Source organism: Hyla sarda, chromosome 3 (genome assembly GCF_029499605.1).
Source record: "Hyla sarda isolate aHylSar1 chromosome 3, aHylSar1.hap1, whole genome shotgun sequence".
Taxonomy (NCBI): Eukaryota; Metazoa; Chordata; class Amphibia; order Anura; family Hylidae; genus Hyla; species Hyla sarda.
The window spans coordinates 388,140,876-388,161,403 of NC_079191.1; the positions used below are offsets into that span (position 1 = coordinate 388,140,876).

The 20,528-nt window shown below is 44.4% G+C and overlaps 1 protein-coding gene across 4 annotated transcripts in view; it reads left to right on the forward strand.

The window, feature by feature from the left end:
* Positions 1 to 20,528, forward strand: part of SPRED2 (sprouty related EVH1 domain containing 2) — a 111,120-nt gene that overhangs the window by 53,224 nt on the left and 37,368 nt on the right. For all 4 annotated transcript variants that reach the window (XM_056567938.1, XM_056567937.1, XM_056567939.1 and 1 more), the window contains 3 exons: positions 5,060 to 5,234; positions 11,887 to 12,055; positions 19,727 to 19,791. In XM_056567938.1, the coding sequence (XP_056423913.1) occupies positions 5,060 to 5,234; positions 11,887 to 12,055; positions 19,727 to 19,791 (409 nt within the window). The remainder of the gene's footprint in view (positions 1 to 5,059; positions 5,235 to 11,886; positions 12,056 to 19,726; positions 19,792 to 20,528) is intronic.

A 20,528-nucleotide genomic window follows, 5' to 3' on the forward strand; every position in this document is an offset into this window, starting at 1 on the left:
CTGTAGGGGGCACTACCAGACATCACTCAGTGCATACGCTTCAGTAATACAGGAGTTTTACCAGTGAATGCCCATTCTGATTGGTCAGTTCTTCCGGCCATTGACACGTTTCACAGATCGGGACTGTCTGTAGCATTGTATGTTGAGTCTGGTTTCAACTTACAATGGTCTTTCCTGGACCATTGTATGTTGAAACTATTGTATGTTGAGGCCATTGTAAGTTGAGGGATCACTGTATTTGGATTTGGAGACCACTGTCTTAGCGCATTTTCACCATGCGTACCTTTTTCTTTTAGAGTCCTGGATTGTGAGGGTATATTCAGACACTGCTGTTAAAGTATGTTACTTGGCATTCTCTACAATCCTCCAGATGTCTTAAAGAAAGCTTATACTCTTGGATACAGTCTTTGTTGGTAATAAAAAAATATAGGTGTAGCAGCGACATCAAAACTGCACTGTTTGGGGCCAACTTGACTTCAGTAGGTTGCAAAATCTGCTTCAGAAAATATGTAGCAAAATGCGCACGTGTGAATGTAGCCTAATGTTTTTTTTCTGGAGACTTTGATATTGATAGCCCACTCTTGTCCTAAGTCATCAATGTTTGATGGGTAGGGGTCCAACACTGGGCACCCCCACTGATCAGCTGACTACGGGGAGTGGCGCTCCAACAAACGCTGCATCTCCTTTATTGCTAACCGTACATTTTGGTAGCAGTTGTGCACACGATGGAAGCTCAGTCCCATTCTGTCCCATTCATAAAACTGCGGTACCAGGCACAGCCAGGTCAGACCCCTACCGATAGCCTTTCTTTAGCATAAACCAGTTGCCCCCAACCCATGCCTCTTGGCCCACCAACATTCCAAGGTTTTTTCCAGTCACTCCATTATAAGGCTAGGTTCAGACTACGGAATCTCCGGGCAGAAAATTTCCGCCCGGAGATTCCGAGTGCGGCGAGCGCCGGCTGAATCAGTCAACGCTAGGACCGTGCGTACACTGCAGTGTCCAATAGACTGCAATGTGTTCCGTGCGGATTTCCGCCTGAAGAAAGAGCAACTCCATTCTTCATGCGGAAATTTCCAAGCGGATTTTCCGTTCGGAATTTGTGAAGCGGAATTTGTGAAGTGTGAATTTGTGAACGGAAACCCATTCACTACAGTATACATTTTAGAAAGAAGAATTGCAGGCAGAAATTCCATAGTCTGAACCTAGCCTAATAGAACAGGGCAAGGTTCTAATCCTGGGTGGTTAATGGGCCTGAAGGACTGGGTTGGGGACCCCTGGCATAAGCCATAAACGGGTGATCAGTATCGAAAGTACCCAGAAAAGCCTTTTTAAAGTGGTTATCCCAAGATCAAAAGTTACCCCCTCTCTACAGGATAGGGGGGATAACTAGCTGGGGGGGGGGTTCTGACTGCTGGGACCCCCACCTGTAATGAAAACAGAGGTCAAATGTCCCCAGAGTGAGTGGAGTGAACATAGCCAAGTTCAGCACTCGGCAAAGTTTGGGCTATAGAGAGTGAATGGAGTGGTGGCTGAGCAGGCTGCTCCTCTGTTCTTACAATCAGTGGGGGTCCCAATGGTCAGACCCCTCACCAATCAGCTGGTTATTCCCTATTCTGTGGATAGGGGACAGCTTTTAATATTAGGATTACCCATTTGACAAGGCAAAGTGTCTGTTCCTGGTTGTAAGAATCCTTAGTTTTGGCCCATGGGACAGACACCATTAAAGTTGGCCATAGGTTTAGCAGTTCTTGAATTTTTTTACTAGATGAAATGCGTTCATGTAAGCAAGATAAAGAGCATTGTCATGGCAGGGAGTCATAGCTTATAACTAGGCTTTACCATCATTTTTTGAAGTTGTGTGACTGCACCCACCTCCTTTATTGGGGGGCATTCTGAGTTAAAGGGGTACTCCAGTGGAAAACTTTTATTTTTTTTTTTTAAATGAATTGGTACCAGAAAGTTAAACAGATTTGTAAATTAGAAAGAAAGGATTTCCAGTGCGGGATAAATGCCACAGGTTCTTTATTACGGATCACATGGAATGCACAGGTAACACCAACGCGTTTCGGGTCAAGCTGGACCCTTAGTCTTGCCATGACTAAGGGTCCAGCTTGACCCGAAACGCGTTGGTGTTACCTGTGCATTCCATGTGATCCGTAATAAAGAACCTGTGGCATTTATCCCGCGCTGGAAATCCTTTCTTTCTGCGTTGCTTGAACCGGGAACACTGCCGGCTAATCCAGGCGCAGGTGTCAGCATTCGGCTGAGGAGAGCCGTCATTTTGCTTTGCTTCAGATTTGTAAATTACTCCTTTCAGTACTTTTTAGCAGCTTTTTGCTACAGAGGAAAATCTTTATTTTTTAAATTTCTTTTTTTTGTCTTGTCCACAGTGCTCTCTGCCGACACCTGGTGCCCGTATCAGGAACTGTCCAGAGTAGGAGAAAATCCCCATAGCAAACCTATGCTGCTCTGGACAGTTCCTGACACGGACAGAGGGGGTCAACACAAAAAAAGAAATTAAAAAGTAAAGAATTTCCTCTGCAGCATACAGCTGCTAAAAAGTACCAAAAGGACTAAGATTTTTTAATAGAAGTCATTTACAAATCTGTTTAACTTTCTGGCACCTGTTCATTTAAGAAAAAAAATAAAATGTTTTCCACCGAAGTACCCCTTTAATATTGAGTGGTCTAAAATGCGGACGTGTTAATAGAGAGCAGCAACGTAGAGCGGCCCTGACTTTGGAAAACCCGGTATAGGGTCTGCATTACATTTGAATTCTTTTAATGGCCGCCATATCTAGAGGGGGTTCCCTGCCAATGACAGCTAGTACACGTGATACCCTACAGTGTGGGCCCCAACTTCTCACTCTCCAGCTGTTGAGAAACTACAACTCCCAGCATGCCTTGACAGCCTTCGGCTGTCAAGGCATGCTGGGAATTGTAGTTTCTGAACAGCTGGGTAGCCACAGGTTGGAGGTCAATGCCCTTTATCCTTGTAGTAGTATAGAAACAAAGAAATGTCAGTGACTGTTCTTATCATTTACACTTGTGATAAGGCTATGGTATTTTTGCAGATGAAAATTAGGCTGTAAATAAAATGTGGTCGTGTTTTTACGCAGTGTGAACATGGCCTAAACCATCCTATGTATAGAGACTGCTGAAGACTGGTCTGTGCTCCTTTATTAAAGGGATACTCTGGTGAAAAACTTTATTTATTTTATTTTTTTATTTTTTTAAATCAACTGGTGCCAGAAAGTTAAACAGATTTGTAAATTACATCTATTAAAAAATCTTAATCCTTCCTGTACTTATTAGCTGCTGAATACTACAGTGGAAATTATTTTCCGTTTGAAACACAGCGCTGTCTATTGACATCACGAGCACAGTGCTCTCTGCTGACATCTCTGTCCATTTTAGGAACTGTCCAGACTAAAAGGAAATCCCCATAGCAAACATATGCTGTTCTGGACAGTTTCTAAAATGGACAGAGATGTCGGCAGAGAGCACTGTGCTCGTGATGTCAGCAGAGAGCTCTGTGCTTCAAACGGAAAAGAATTTCCACTGTAGTATTCAGCAGCTAATAAGTACAGGGAGGATTAAGATTTTTTAATAGAAGTCATTTACAAATCTGTTTAACTTTCTGGCACCAGTTGATTTAAAAAAAAAAAAAGTTTTTCACCGGAGTACCCCTTTTAAAGGGGAAATCTGGTGCCAAACATCTTATCTCCTAGGCACAAGATAGGGGATAAATGTCTCATTGCAGGGGGGTCCGACCACCGGGACCCTGCATGATCTCCTTCCTGGCATTCTCCCATAGACATACATGGAGGGTTATGTCGGCCACCATTTTGTACCGTGATGGACAGTAATCCGTGCATGTAGTGGCGGTTGCTACGTGCATGAGAGCCTTGGGTGCTGGGCAGGAGATTGCTGGGGTCCCAGTGGTCGGACCCCCGTGATCAGACACGTGTCTCTTATCCACAGGATAGGGGATAAGATTTTCGTCACTGGAGTACCCCTATAATGTTGGTTTTGATCATCCAGCAGGGTTATGTAATGTGTAGCTGCGAAGATGCATTGTGTATGGAGTTGGCAGCCATATATATGGTTGTGCTGTTTACACGTGCCACCTTTCAGTTTATAGTAAAATGAACCACTGGAAATATAGTATACGTCTGTACAGTAATCCCTCAACTTACAATGGCCTCAATTTACAATAGTTTCAACATACAACGGTCTTTTCTGGACCATTGTAACTTGAAACCAGACTCAACATACAATGCTATGGAATCTGCGAAACGTGTCAATGGCTGGAAGAACCGACCAATCAGAATGGGCATTCACTGGTAAAACCTGTGTATTCCTAAAGTGCATGCACTGACTGGTGTCTGGTAGCGGCCCCTACAGTACAGGGAGGTATTACATGTTCTGTACTCTTTACCTGTGCCACATTTAGCTGCTCCTTTGGGCATCAGGTGAGGGCGACTCCATTTTACTTTTTTTTTTAGGACATTGCGTGTACTGTACAGAAGAAACTTCTGTCCTCTACATAGACCAGTGTTTCCCAAAGAGGTTGCTTCCAGCTGTTGCAAAACTACAACTCCCAGCATGCCCGGACAGCCGAAGGCTGTCCGGGCATGTTGGGAGTTGTAGTTTTGCAACAGCTGGAGGCACCCTGGTTGGGAAACACTGACATAGACAGTGATTTACAGCTCCCAGCAGATCTTTCTTACTTTTATATGTAAGGATTTGCTTTATCTATATTAGTTATCTATTTATTTATCTTTAATCCTCACTTTTTCCTATTTTTGGATGACATTTTGGTGGCTTCAGAACCAATTACCAGGTTTCCATAGAGTTATGGTCTCAACATACAATGGTTTCAACATACAATGGTCGTCCTGGAACCAATTAATATTGTAACTTGAGGGAGCACTGTACAGCCATACATACATAAACCATACAGTATATACTTTTCTTATCCGTATGTTTGTATCTGCCGTGAATCATCTCTTTAATTTATTTTAAATGTTTTTTTGTTTTTTTTCCTCGAACAGTGACAACTACATAGTGCGTGTGAAGGCTGTGGTTATGAGCAGAGATGACTCCAGCGGGGGTTGGTTACCACATGAAGGCGGCGGAATCAGTCGGGTTGGAGTCTCAAAAGTATACCCAGAGGGCACCGGAAGAAGTGACTTTCTTATTCATGGAGAACGAATAAAAGATAAATTGGTAATGATTTTATTATATATATTTTTTAAATAATTTAGTTTATTTATTTATTTATTTATTTTTTATTCTGCCTTGTTGTCCTATTTACATGTTGTGTTTTTATTTTATTTTTTTGTTTTTTTTCTAACTAGGACTATTGCTTTCACCAAATACTGTGGTTTTTATTTTTTTTATTTTTTTATTTTTTATTTTTTTATGTTTTTGTTCCTCCTTCCTTAGTTTCCTTCTGTGTCCAACTCAAACAAAGTTATACATTTTTGGCACAAAGCTGCTCCCTGGCTACAGTCGTATCCTGTTCAGGGAGCGTAGCAGAGCTGTTTCATAACCTTCTATTGTACATGATAATAGAAATGTACAGCGAAAAGGCGCTGGAGGTAAAACGCTGTATTAAGTAAAAGATCCAGGAGGACATAAACCATTTGAGTACAGCGTTCTGTTTTTTAAGCGAAGGCTCCGAGATTAATTCGGGGGCCAGTTTTCTCCTTCTTCTTCTCGGACTTGGGCAGAAGCTGGATTTCCTGTATAGCAAGTTGTAAACCTAGTGCCACATAATAGACCTTTGGATCGCTGATAAGAAGGAACGTTCTAATAAAGGGGTACTCTTGCAGATAAGGGGTTTCTGATTGCAAGGTGTTCGACCTATACGACAATTCCCTGGAACGCCACCCTAGGCCCAATTTCACCCTGTGCATGAAGCGGCATATCAGCCCACACTTAATGCATTCTCTGGTATTTCGGCACTCTTCTAGACAAAGCATGGAGCGCGTGCTGATTTTCCGATCCGTGTACAGGGAGAGACTAGGCCCAGTGGCCAGACCCCTTGCGATCAGAAATGTATCCCCTGTCCTACAGTACTGTAGTACAGCTTTATATACTAATGGAAAAACCCTATACTTACCTACCTTCGGCCCCCTCCTCCACAGCTGCTTGTGGTCCCTCAATCTTTTTTCTTCCTAATTTTAAAGGGGTACTAGACATCTTATCCCCTATCCAAAGGATAGGGGGTTAAGATGCCTGATCGCGGGGGTCCCGCCGCTGGGGACCCCCGGGATCTTGCACGCGGCACCCCGTTTGTAATCAGTCCCCGGAGCGTGTTCGCTCCGGGTCTGATTACAGACGACCACAGTGCCGGCGGCGCGTGACGTCACGCCTCCGCCCCCATGTGACGTCACGCTCCGCCCCTCAATGCAAGCCTACGGCCCAAGACTTGACACTGGCCCAAGACTTGACTCTCTGGCCAATGGGTGAGCAGGTCCTGCACCAAGCGATCATCTTGGAATCCAGAAGAAGACAGGAGATCAGGGGACCAGGGGTAGGTAAATGAACATATATAAAAATTTCTATACAGCCCCAGCAATATTTCACATTTAGTATTTTATTTTTATTTATTTATTTTTTGCTTCTTTGGCAACAAATAACCCTTACAAATACTAGGTCTGCTGAATAAGAGCAGGTTTTTTCACTCTCTCTAAAATATGAATGCACAAAATAGTTTTGCGTCAGAGTTCTTGTCATTTCTAGGTTTGTACAAAGAAAAATCACCCTGCATTAGGGATTGGCGGTATACCCCGTGAGTAGTACACCTCGGCCGGACAGCCATCAGCCTATCACCGGCCGGAGCGATGCCCCACCCTGGCCAGTGATAGGCTGAGCCCACTGTCATGTAAGAAGCCGGCTTCTTACATGACAATGGGCTCAGCCTATCACCGGCCGGGGCGGGACATCGCTGCGACCGGTGATAGGCTGACTGCTGTCCGGCGTTCCCGTCCCCAGCGCGCGGCCGAGGTAGGTGAGTTAAAGTTTATTTTCTGTATCTTTTGCAGCCCGGGCATAGGTATACAGCGTACAGCAGTGGTCTCAAACCTGCGGACCTCCAGCTGTTGCAAAACTACAACTCCCAGCATGCCCGGACATGCTGGGAGTTGTAATTTTGCAACAACTGGAGATCCGCAGGTTGGAGACCACTGGCGTACAGTGAGTTCCATCGCCAGCGGCCCCCAACAAAGAGGAGGAGGGCAGTGCTTGACATATGTGAGTAGTACCCCGCTGGGCTGATCGTTAATTGGGGGGAGCAGAACAGTGCTGGCGGGTCACATGATTTGGGGGGGGGGGGCGAACACTGTGCGCGGGTCACATGATTGGGGGGGAGGGGGACGGACAGAACAGCGATGGTGGGTCACATGATTTGGGGGGGGGGGTGAAAATACCGTTATATACCGTGGAACCGCCGTAAGTTAAAAAAATACTGTGATACACATATTTGGTCATACCGCCCAGCCCTACCCTGCATATATTGTTCATTGAGTCGGGCCCATTCATACTTTCTCAGCTCCACAATCCCATTGTCTTCGTCCTCCTGGCAGTCACAGAATGGGATAATCCTCTAATAATAAAGTAACTATAGGCCAATGACATCATGCTCGTACATAAAGGAGTATTGAGGTACTGGTACTATTTTCTGCTTTCTCACTACGCCACTAGCATGTTTGAGGTGTCAAAACTTTTACAGTAGAAATGACTTCACTTTAGAATGGTTACATGTTCTAGAAGGACTTTCCCTAAATGTCCTGTTTCTCAGCTTGGGATTCTGTTGACTTTCCCATTGACTCATACGGGGTGGAGATAATTCGATAACTCCCTTCTTGTCGCATTAGTGGGACTGCTGCACTTGGAGGTTTTTTGTTTTCCTGGTCACCATTGTAAAAAGATAAGTGTCTGAGGGGGGTTCTGCCGGAGCATTTTGTCTTGTTAGGCACAAGGTCGCCAATTCAGGAAGGGGAAAGACCAAATAAGTTTCCTGTGGGAAATACTTAAAGCAGGAAAACAGGCACATGACTAGATCTGGCTTCTCATAAGGATTCTGGGCTTACCTTTTTTTTATCTCTATAGTCCCTCCTAGTGCTGAGGTAAGTCCAGTCCATGTAAACTTATTTGCCACCTACATATTCACTTGTACTTTCCTACCCTATTTGACAGCCACTAGGTAAGTAGGACATAAGCTGTACTTACCTTGGCTCTTGCCATGCTGGGGACCACCCTCTGGGCTCTTAAAGGGGTTATCCAGTTTCTAAAAGCTTCTCCCCTATCCGCTGTTTTGGGGATAAGTGTCAGATTACTGGGGGGTCCGACCACTGGGACCCCTTGCAATTTCCAGCTCAGTGCCCCAGCTCTTTGCATGAATGCAGTGTATATCAACGCTTGGGCCGACTTCCCCCCCTCAATGCATCTTTATGGCAATATCGGAGATACCTAAACTCTGTACCTTCGGCTCTTCCATAGATATACTGTACGTGAAGGGGGCATGTCGGCCACTGCTTCATGCATAGAGCTGGGCCCCGTACGGGAGATGGCGGAGGTCCCCCCCGCAATCTGACACCGATCCTCTATCCTGTGCATAGGGGAGACTTTTTTGATATTGGATAACCTCTTTACTTGCATATTACCAAAAAGGCCTTTATCTTTGTACTAGAAAGGACCAGAGAGATGGGCTTATTTACACCCTGTTTTGTTGTGCACGTGCCTGACATACTCTATGTATAGAATAGTATGGCATACCCTTCAACCATAGACCACCATTGTATTTAAAAAAAAAATAAATAAAAAAAAGTTTACGATGCATAATTTTATTTGTTCTATAAGGTTTTTTTTACTGTAGTGGAAAGCACAATAGTCTCCACTTCCCTATAGAGCTGAAAAGAAAGGTTTACCAATATAGATCAGCCCACCCGGTACCCTGGATACACCTGGTGTGTACGCACAATTGCAAACTCAACACAGTGTGAACATGGCTCTCCAAGGCTATCACTATTATATGGCCCTTCTCATGCTCAGTGGGGGTCATGTAAAGTAAAGCTGCAAACAATGGGCAGCAGCGGATAATGAAAAAAATGTCGTAACACTAGTAATGGGTTATAGTAAGAAGAAGATTGTCCAGCGCAGCAAAAGCTCAAATGCAGGTTATCTTTATTCTGACACCACGGCAGTACAGGTAAAATGAACAGCAGTGACGCGTTTCGACCGCCTAGGCGGTCGAAACGCGTCACTGCTGTTCATTTTACCTGTACTGCCGTGGTGTCAGAATAAAGATAACCTGCATTTGAGCTTTTGCTGCGCTGGACAATCTTCTTCTTACTGTATGCTTACAGCCTAGTCCGGGCTGGGTCCGCAGCGCGTGAGTGGCAACTTACTAGGGGTGAGCTGAATATACCTTTGGACAGTAATAGGTTATGGAACAGTTTGCAAAACTATCAATAATTGGTCTCTCTTTTTTTTTTTTTTTTTTTGCACATTTATCTTGTATGTACATTTTTTGTGTGTGTTTTGCAGAATAATAGAAAATGAATTCCACTAAGGAGTGAAGTGTAGTTCTGTCAGCAGGATTATGCATGTGTCTGAACGTAATCAGAATATTATACACACCCTAGGTGTGGGCTGCTGCTGAGCCCTAAGGGCGAGTGAATTTGGCTTGACACACCCCACCTATAATATCCCTTATTTAGTAACCTAACCTATAGCTTAAGCAAGTTTTTTTTTTTTTTTTCTTGCCTATAGCCATTCCTTGCTGTTGTAGGTGTCGTGTACTGTATGATTTACTATGCCATGCTGCAGTACCCAATCACTGCAGCAATTCCGACGTAGTTTTCCAGCTGCCTGGTTGCATCAGATCAAGAAATGGTGACAATTTTTGACAAGTCCAGCACGGTCTCCCATTCATCCTGTGGGGTCTCCTCCTCTCAGCTATGAGTGACAACTTTAGCGTCCTTTTGGGGGCTGCCTTTTGGGCACGTCCTATTTATTTCTGCCATACACCTTCAATGTTGTCCCCCTCCCAGGTCCATGTGTTTCCAATATATTGACAATGGAGAGAAAGTTGCATCCAGACTACTCTGGCAATAGCTTATCTCTAAGGTCTCGTTCAAACTGGGTGAATTCCACTTGCAGCAGACTCCCATTGATCTCAATAGGATTCTGCTGGGACGTTAGAAGAACTCTTGATGTGGAATTGGATTCCCCTGGAAGGTTAAACCTGTTCAGTTTTCTGGCATAATCTGCAAGAGAAGTCCCAACCAATGAACGGCTAAGGAAGCTAAAAATAGAACAGTCCTTCAATAGAATGTCTGGGACAAGTGGTATTTGGGTGATAGCATAGTGGTTGGGTACTCTATACTCCCAGTGTCTCCATTCACTGCAGGTCTGATAGAACGTTGCCCTTGAAACATTGCAGATGTTCTATCAGACCTGCAGTGAATGGAGACGGCTGGAAATGAAAGTTTTTGTGCAGGAGCACATGGATACTTAAGAAGCTCTTAAAGGGGTACACCGCCCCTAGACATCTTATCCCCTATCCAAAGAATAGGGGATAAGATGTCAGATCAACGGGGTCCCCGCTGCGGCACCCCTCTATCATTACTGCACAGAGCAAGTTCGCTCTGCACGTAATAACGGGCAATACAGGGGCCGGAGCATCGTCTCGTCACGCCCCCTGCCATAGACTTAAATTAAGGGGCGGGCCGTGATGTCACGAGAGGCGGAGCCATGACATCACGCTGCTCCGTCCCCTGTATCGCCCGTCATTACGCACAGAGCGAACTCGCTCTGTGCAGTAATGATGGCGCGGTGCTGCAGCAGCGATCCCCGGGGTCCCCAGCAGCGGGACCCCGGCGATCTGACATCTTATCCCCTTATCCTTTGGATAGGGGATAAGATGTCTAGGGGCGGAGTACCCCTTTATTGTCTCCCTGCGGACTGTTTGACTCACTTGGGTGATTATAATATGTTCGATTCTTGTACTGTGATGAATCTTATATAAAGAATGAAGACATTTTGTGCATCCAAAATAGCGTATATGTATATTTCTTAAGGAAGCTGCCCGTCATCACTATGAGATTCCAATTTCCCACTGCCCCATTAGAGCATGTGATCTCCTCAGGATGTAGATTCTGGAAGATCATTAAGAGGAAATTCTGTGCAGAAATTTGGTATTGGGAACAAGGCCTTAAAGGGGTACTCTGCTGCTTAGCGTTCGGAACAAACTGTTCCGAACGCTGGAGCCGGCGCCGGGAGCACTTGATGTCATAGCCCTGCCCCCTCAATGCAAGTCTATGGGAGGGGGCGTGGCGACAGTCACGCCCCCTCCCATAGACTTGCATTGAGGGGGCGGGAGGTGATGTCATGGTGGGCGGGTCTATGAGGTCACGAGCTCCCAGCGCCGGCTCCAGCGTTCGGAACAGTTTTTTCCAAACGCTGAGCAGCGGAGTACCCCTTTAAGAAAAGGAACAAGGTTCAAAATTCAGCCTGCTTGTGATTATCTGAAGGTGGCGATAATCAAAAGGCCCCAATATACATTAGGTTTAACGAAGACCAGTTCCAAAGATCTTCTCTTGCACCGGAGGACCTATCCTGCATTTTTTGGGCAGGACATGGATTTTAATGGGCACGGTGTAATGCCTTATATCCCCTGTAGTGATGCTGCAGGGAAATGGAACCCTTTCTACCAGGTTTACCATAGATTACCAATTTATGATCTGCTTATTGTCTAGCAAGGACGCCTTTTAACATAGCAGTTATGCAGACGATGATATTCTTTAGTTTCTGTTGAGTTAAGCGCCTTCATTTTTGATCAGATGTGCTTTTCTTTTTAATATTCTGCTAGGTGTTGCTGGAATGCTACTTAAAGAAGGACTTAGTGTATCAAAAGGCAACTCCAACTTTCCACCACTGGTCTGTTGACGACAGGAGGTTTGGTCTCACCTTTCAGAGTCCCGCTGATGCACGAGCCTTTGACAGAGGAGTACGCAAGGCAATCGAAGACCTCACAGAAGGTAATGTAACTTAAGACCTGCATTCCTCCTATTCTTTGCCTTGGGGTGTGGAGCTTGCACGATCCGTCACATTCCACAGTTCCTTTTTCATGCTGGTGATACGAGAAAAATCCTGAAGCTAGGTGAACATTGGCAAAGAAAGGATTACTAATTGTGTCCCAGTTTGTTTATGTGTGTATATGATGAAAGGATACAACACAAATCCCTTAAAGGGGTGCTCCGCCCCTAGACCTCTTATCCCCCTATCCAAAGTATAGGGGAGAAGATGTCTGATCGCAGGGGTCCCACCTTCCTGCTGCACCTGGCGTTCGCTCAAAGTGTCTGGTGCAGCGCCAGAGGCTCGTGACGTCACGGTCACGGCCCTCTCGTGATGTCACGGCCACGCCCCCTCAATTCAAGTCTATGGGAGGGGGCGTGACTGACATCACACCCCCTCCCATAAACTTGCATTGAGGGGGCATGGCCATGATGTCACGAGTGGGGTGGGACTCTGACGTCAGGAGCCCCACATCTCCAGTCATCTGGCACGGAGCAAATTTCCCTCTGTGCACCAGATAGGGTGCCACAGCCAAGATCGCATGGGGCCCACTGCTGGGGACGTGGCCGTGACATCACGAGTGGGGGGTGACCGCGACATCACGAGCCTCTGGCGCTGCACCAGACATCTTATCTCCTTTCCTTCGGAAAGGGGATAAGATGTCTATGGGCGGAGTACCCCTTTACGGATGGGGACGAGCAGTTCATTTCATTGCCAAATCTCTTCCGTTTCCAGGCTGTTTTTGGAAGTATACCTTCGCTATGGACGTACGCTAGCTCTTCTAGTATTCGCTTGCATACATTCTCTTATTCACAAGGAAGCATTATCTACAGCTAGAGAAGGAAGGCTTCAGGGCATATCAACCACTATCTATTTGGAACAAGGCATGCGCACCATTGGTCAGTTTTCATACTGTTGAGTATAACCACCTGGTTTAAGGATATTTATAATCTAGCGCACTACAACCATAGATAGGTGTGTTAAAGGCAATGGCAACTTTGCACTGTTTTTTAAAAATATTTTTTATATTTTTAATTGTCCATGTAAATTTCAAAAGGGAGCAACTTTCTAAATAGTGTAGGGTTTTTCACCTCCTAGGTTCATTCAAGAGGCTGTGCCGCAGTTTTGATGAAAAACGCTGAAAAAAGGACCGCGCTATTTTGTCTGGTAAAAATACCAGACTCAATGACTGCAACTCAAAGGATCTCATTAAAAGCCAATTGCCCATTTGACGCAATAGGCTTTCATACAATAGGCCCAGCAGCACCATGTTTTAGTTGTTCTGCACCTGTCAGAGTGCAGAACATTAGAAATAACGATCGCAAATGTGAACAGAGTCATGATCTCCTTCCGCAGGATATGTTTAAGCTCACGTGCAATGTTTTAAGCTGAAACTTGCGCCAAGACTGACTCAGAGGGAACTTTGCATGGAAACTTTTGTATGTAAAAGGCCTCCATAGTATTTAACCTGTTGGGGACGGAGGGCGTACAGGCCCCCCTCCCTTGGGGTCCCGGTACTTAAGGACGGAGGGCGTACCTGTACGCCTTCCGCATTTCCGATCACAGCCGCTCGCCGGGCGGTGATCGAAACTGGATGCCTGCTGAAATCATTCCGCAGAGCAGAAGAAATGGGGTTACACACTTTTGGGTCTTTTTCTCCTATTACCCCTTGTGAAAGTGAAAAATTTGGGGTAACACCAGCATTTTATTGAAAAAAAAAATCTAAAAATCAAATTTTTAATCTTCACGTCCCACTTTAACAAAAGTTCTTGAATCACCTGTTGGGTATTAAGCCTCACTTTACCCCTTGTTACCTTCCTTGAGGGGTGTAGTTTCCAAAATAGTATGCCGTGTTTTTTTTTTTTTTTTTTGCTGTTCCGGCACCATGGGGCTTCCTAAATGCGACATGCCCCCCAAAAGACATAACAGCAAAATTCACTCTCCAAAATCCCATTGTCGCTCCTTCCCTTCTGAGTCCTGTAGTGCGCTCGCACAGCATTTAACATCCACATATGAGGTGTTTTCTTACTCGAGAGAAATTGAATTACAAATTTTGGGGGGCTTTTTCACCTTTTACCCCTTGTAAAAATGAAAAAAAAATAAATGGGACTACAATAACATGTTAGTGTAAAAAAAATTGAGATTTAGAATTTTCTCCCTCACTTTAATGCTATTCCTGTCAAACACCTAAAGGGTTAACAAACTTTCTGAATGTCATTTTGAATACATTGAAGGGTGCAGTTTTCATAATGCGTCCATTGTAGGGAATTTCTAACCTAAAGCCCTTCAAATTCACTTCAAAACTGAACTGGTCCCTGAAAAATTTAGATTTTGAAAATTTTGTGACAAATTGGAAAATTGCTGCTGAACTTTAAAAGTAAAAAAAAATCAACTTTACGGCGTCAACATAAAGTAGACATATTGTATATGTGAGTCCATATATAATTTAATTGGTATGTTCATTCTTCTTACAAGCAGAGAGCTTCAAAGTTAGAAAAATGCTAAATTTTAAAATTTTTCACCAATAAATTTAAAAGTATTGACAAAAATGTACCACTAACATAAAGTAGAACATGTGACAAAAAAAATATCTCGGAATCAAATTTATATGTACAGTGACCCCCCCCGACCTACGATGGCCCCGACATACGATCATTTCAACATACGATGGTCTCTGAGGCCATCGCATGTTGAAGGCAGCATCAACATACGATGCTTTTGTATGTCGGCGCCATCGCATAAACTGCTATCCGGCAGCGCTGACTGCTTCAGCTACCCCCGGTTAGCCATTTATGGTGCCCCGTGTGGTCCGCTGACGATCACTTACCTGTTCTCGGGGCTCTGGCGCATCCTCTTCAGGATTCCCTGCATCGTCGGCGCTCTCCATCGTCGTCATCATGTCGCAGCGCACGCCGTCCCGTCATCCAATAGGAGCGGTGTGCGTAGCGACGTGATGACTGCGACGGAGAGCGAGGATACCGGGGAAGCAGAGGCCTTACCGGAGCGTCGGGGACACCTCGGGAACGCGGCGACAGCGATGGAAGGCGACATCCAGGGCAGCGGTGACGGTCCGGAGCTGCGGGGACAGGTGAGTATAACCTCCAATACCAGTAGTCTTCAACCTGCGGACGTCCAGAAGCTGCAAAACTACAACTCCCAGCATGCCGTTGGCTGTCCGGGCATGCTGGGAGTTGTAGTTTTGCAACATCTGGAGGTCTGCAGGTTGTAGATCACCGTCCTATACTTTTACATTGCACGGATCCCTCAACATACGATGGTTTCAACAAACGATGGTCCATTTGGAACGGATTACCATCATATGTTGAGGGACCACTGTAAAAGCATCCCAGAGTTATTAATGCATTAAATGACAGTGGTCGGATTTGCAAAAAAATTCTCCAGTCCTTAGGGTCAAAATGGGCTCTGTCCCCAAGGGGTTAAAGGGAACCAATCATCAGATTTTACCCTATATAATGCTTGGCAAAGCGTTATATAGGGTAAAATTGTTGTCCTCACCATCCCCGGGTGACGCTCCTGCCCCCATGGATGGGAAGATATGAAGTTATAAACTAGTCACCGCCGCCGCCGTAAGTAGTCACCTGGGCGGGGAGCTCTTCTCATCTACTCCCGTTCTTAGGCCGGGAGTGACGCCCCCTCCGCTTGATTGATGGGCCGTGTCATTGTTCCGCTCACTGAACAGACGGAGCAGAGTGATGACGCTGCCCATCAATCAAGCGGAGGGGGCGTCGCTGCCGGCAGAAGAACGGGAGTAGGTGAGAAGAGCTCCCCGCCCAGGTGACTACTTACGGCGGTGGCGGTGACTAGTTTATAACTTCATATCTTCACCATCCCTGGGGGCAGGAGCGTCCCCCGGGGATGGTGAAAATAAAGATTTTACCCTATATAACGCTTTGCCAAGAATTCTATAGGGTAGAATCTGATGATTGGTTCCCTTTAAGGCTGAATGTATATTAGTTTAGCTGCATTGGTTTAGATACTGTGATATAGATGTATATACACATCACCTAGAAATCCCTTTGGTTTTTTCCCTACCCCTGTTTACATCAATATTGGTTGTTCTTGCTATAGCAACGTCTCTTTCCCATGATGAAGTGTTTGCATGCTAATGGTTACAAAGAGGCTGTTGTAGTAAATGTCTAAATACTGTAACCAACTCCAATTTATATTTTTTGGTAGCATTGTGGTTTTTTACTGTTTAGAGATAAGCTCAAGGACTTGTGCACAGGAATGCATTTCTTTCCTATTAACAATCCTGGACCTCTAACCTAGTGTCACTTCAAAGCTGGACTTTTGGTCCTGTTTTTCCATTGCATCAAGTTTCTGTTTTGATCGGGCAGTCTACAATGTATTATTAATGGCGCACAATGGTGCTCGTGCCTTTTAGACCAATCTGTTTAGGGGGGTGGTTTATGTTAGACAATACTTTTGTCATTTTGAAAAGTGAATGTCCAGCTGAAGATATCGTGCAGTAAAATCTTCAAGTCCATGGTCATAGGTAGACACAGGAACGGACAGACAGAAGTGACGCGTTTCAGCCGCCAGAGGCCTTACTTGTACTAATGTTACACAACAAATAAGCCCCTTATGTAGGGAGGAGACAACCTGACGTCAGGTAGAGCACACCATAACAGCCAAGTAATCAATCCACCCCATATCCATTGCGAGCAACCAATGGTAACGGAAAAATGGTTGCTCCCAATGGATGTCGGGTGGATTGATTACTTGGCTGTTCGTGATGTCACTCCACGCCCCTCCATTCATGTCTATGGAAGGGGGCGTGACGGATGGTACATAGCCATCATGCCTCTTCTATAGAAGTGAATGGAGGGGGCATGGCGGACCGCAACACCAGTCATCGGGCACGCAGTGGAGTTCGATCTGTGCACTGAATGACGGGGTGCCACGCCGGAGTTGGCGGGGGGTCCCTAGCAGCAGGACCCCCACGATCTAACATCTTATCCCCTATTCTTTGGATAGGGGATAAGATGTTTCCAGTGGAGTACCCCTTTAAGGACACAGGATGTACATCCTGCACCTGCAGTCTGAAGCGTGCTCAGGAGCTGAGTGCACTTTATATCAAGTGGTCGCACGCCCCCCACGATCTATAACTTATCCCCTATTCTTTGGATAGGGGATACGTTATCTTTCATTACAGTTCTCCTTTAAGAATAGTATTGCTCTATGAGACCAGACAGCACATATAACATTGCGCCATTTAGCTAATAGTAACTATCAAAAAATATAGTGGACTATAGGAGCTACTCTGGAAAGCAGACCTGCCCCTTTTACATGTCATTAAAGTGTTCATCGGGGGAGTTTCGTGTGGAAACCCCCACCAATAGCTGAAACAATGTCTTTCCAGGTGGATATTCTGTAGTGTGCATGAGCCAGCAAACCTTAATCTAATGCATCAGCCATCAATTCATTTAGTCATTCCCCTTTTGAAGTGTTCGGATTCCCAATTTAAATCTGCCCCAGAGACTGTCTCATTCCAGACCTCTTCTTCTGGGAAGCAGAACCACTCTTACAAGACTAAATGAACGTATGGTCGATTGGTTACATTCAGGTTTAGTGAATCTTACTACAGATCAGTCATTTCCAACCAGTGTGCCTCCAGCTGTTGCAAAACTACAACTCAAAGGCTGTCCGGGCATGCTGGGAGTTGTAGCTTTGCAACAGCTGGAGGCACACTCGTTGGGAAAGACTGCTATATATTCACTTAAAGGGGTACTCTGGAGGGGAACAAAATGTTCAAATTGAATGGAGCTAAAAAGTTATACAGTTTTGTAAATGATTTCTGTTTAAAAAAATCTTAATCCTTTCAGTGCTTAGCTGCTGTATGCTCTAGAGCCGTGGTCTTCAACCTGTGGACCTCCCAGATGTTGCAAAACTACAACTCCCAGCATGCCCGGACAGCCGTTGGCTGTCCGGGCATGCTGGGAGTTGTAGTTTTGCAACATCTGGAGGTCCGCAGGTTGAAGACCACTGCTCTAGAGGAAGTTGTGTAGTTCTTTTCTGTCTGACCACAGTGCTCTCTGCTGACACCTCTGTCCGTGTTAGGGTATGTTCAGACTGAGGAATTGGAGAGGAATTTCCACGAGTAATTCTGCTCGCTTTTTCCTCTCCAATTCATTCAGCAGTGAAAATCCCCATAGAGCTGTGCAGAATTTCTGCCCCTCAGGTCACATTGAGGGATTTCGTCAAGCATAATTCTGACGAGGAAGTCTGTTCCGCTTAAAGAAAGAACATGTTCTTTCTTTCAGGCGGAATCAGCGTCTTACTCCCATAGAGATCAATGTTAATTATTTTTGTTCAGTCAGAATAATTTCCACATGGAATTCGTACAGAATTTCCACATGAAAAAAAGAGGATAATAAATATATATATATATATATATATATATATATATATATATATATAATATATACTCTTCTCCTCCTCGGCTTGAAATTTTAATTTCCGTGTGTGGAATTCCGCTCCAATTCCGCGTGAAATCTCTGTGAGTTCTTGTGGAAAAAGTAACAATATTTTGAGGCAGAAAATTTCTGCTTGATTTCCGCCCCAATTCCTCAGTGTGAACATACCCTTAGGAACTGTCCAGAACAGGCGCAAATGCCCATAGCAAACCTATCCTGCTCTAGACAGTCCCTGAGACACACACACACAGAGGTGCCAGCAGAGAGCACTGTGGTCAGACTGGAAAAAACTACACAACTTCCTCTGTAGTATACAGCAGCTGATAAGTACTGGAAGGCTAAATATTTTTAAACAGAAGTAATTTACCAATCTATATAACTTTCTGGCACCATTTGATTTGAAAACGTTTTTGTTTTTTTTGATCTGGAGTACCCCTTTAACTCTTCTTTTGATATGTCACTATGACGTGTTAGAAATTTGTAAATGATCATTTTAGTTCCTACTGAGAATTAGGTTTTTAGAACACGCCTGCAACTTTAAATAGATAAGATTAAATAAAATAAAAAAGCTAGTTTCTTCCAAAAACAGCACTGCATCTGAGGACACCTCAGGTTGTGTGTGGTATTACATCCTGCCGCTATTCACATCAGGGGAACTGAGCTGCAATACCACACACAGTCTGAGGACAGTAGTGTTTTTTTTTTTTTTTGTTTTTTTTTGGGGGGGGGGGCGAAAGAAATCGGCTCTGTATTTCTGATCCTGGTGAACTCCTTTAACAAGTGAAGCGATGACTGTAGGAGCAATGGGGCTTGTACTGATTTTCTGCAGTAACCGTGAGCTTGAGTTGTAAGGTGGGGCAAAAAGTGACTTTTCTTGTGGTGTTTTGTTCATGTTCATGCAGTTTCCTTTTATGTATCTTGGGTTAGTTATGTATACTAGGCAATATGCCATTGCTTGCCCTGCAGGTATCTAATTGCTAAAAAACACTGTTCGTAGCTGTTCGTAGATATATAGCGACAGCGATTGCCACCCCCCCGGTTTATTAAGGAAAAGGCTTATTTCTTGAGTCATTTTGCATATTAAATTATTATAAGGTGTGAAGAGAATACTGTGGGGAGTGTTACGGATCCTGTTTTTTTTGTGTGGTCCCCCCCCCAGATAGAACATTTAACATTTAATTTTTTTTGTTTTTTTAGGATCCACCACCTCATCTTCTACAATACATAATGAGGCTGAACTTGGAGACGATGACGTTTTTGCAGTGAGTACTTGGTTTTGTCCGTGTTTTGAAAATGTTTTTACTATACTTTTCTTTTTCTTACACTAAACCTAAAGTACTAAGATTATAAAGTAGCAGTGTATATGTGTGTGTCTACACACACACATATATATATATATATATATATATATATTAATATATAAATTATATATATTTATATAATATATATATTTCTTTATTTTCTGGAGGTGTTCAGAACTGGAGAGGTCACACACAGCGTATCTGAATCGGATTTGACGCTGCAGATGCGCTGCCGGCAGTCACAGAGCAACTGAATGACTGCAGAGCGACTTCCCTGCTGCGGCCGGGTATCTTTGTGTGTCAGCTCGTGACTGTCAGCGGGAAATCCACCAATATGAGTGGGCACACAGAGCTACAAAGAGCTCGCTCTGCGACTGACTGCCGGCAGCGCATCAGCAGCGTTAAATACACTCAAGGTTCGGTGTTTTTTTAAATTAACAAAGACTAAACTCTTGACACAGCTTCATTTTATGTAATGAATTTTATACTATCATGTATATGTATATATTGTATTACACCTTAAACATTAAAGTATTTGGTATTTTTGTACAGTCATCCCTCAAATTGCAATATTCATTAATACCAGGACAACCATTGTATGCTGAGACCATAACTCTATGGAAACCTGGTAATTGGTTCTAAAGCCCCAAAATGTCTTCCAAAAATAGGAGAAAGTGAGGATTAAAGAAAAATAAGTA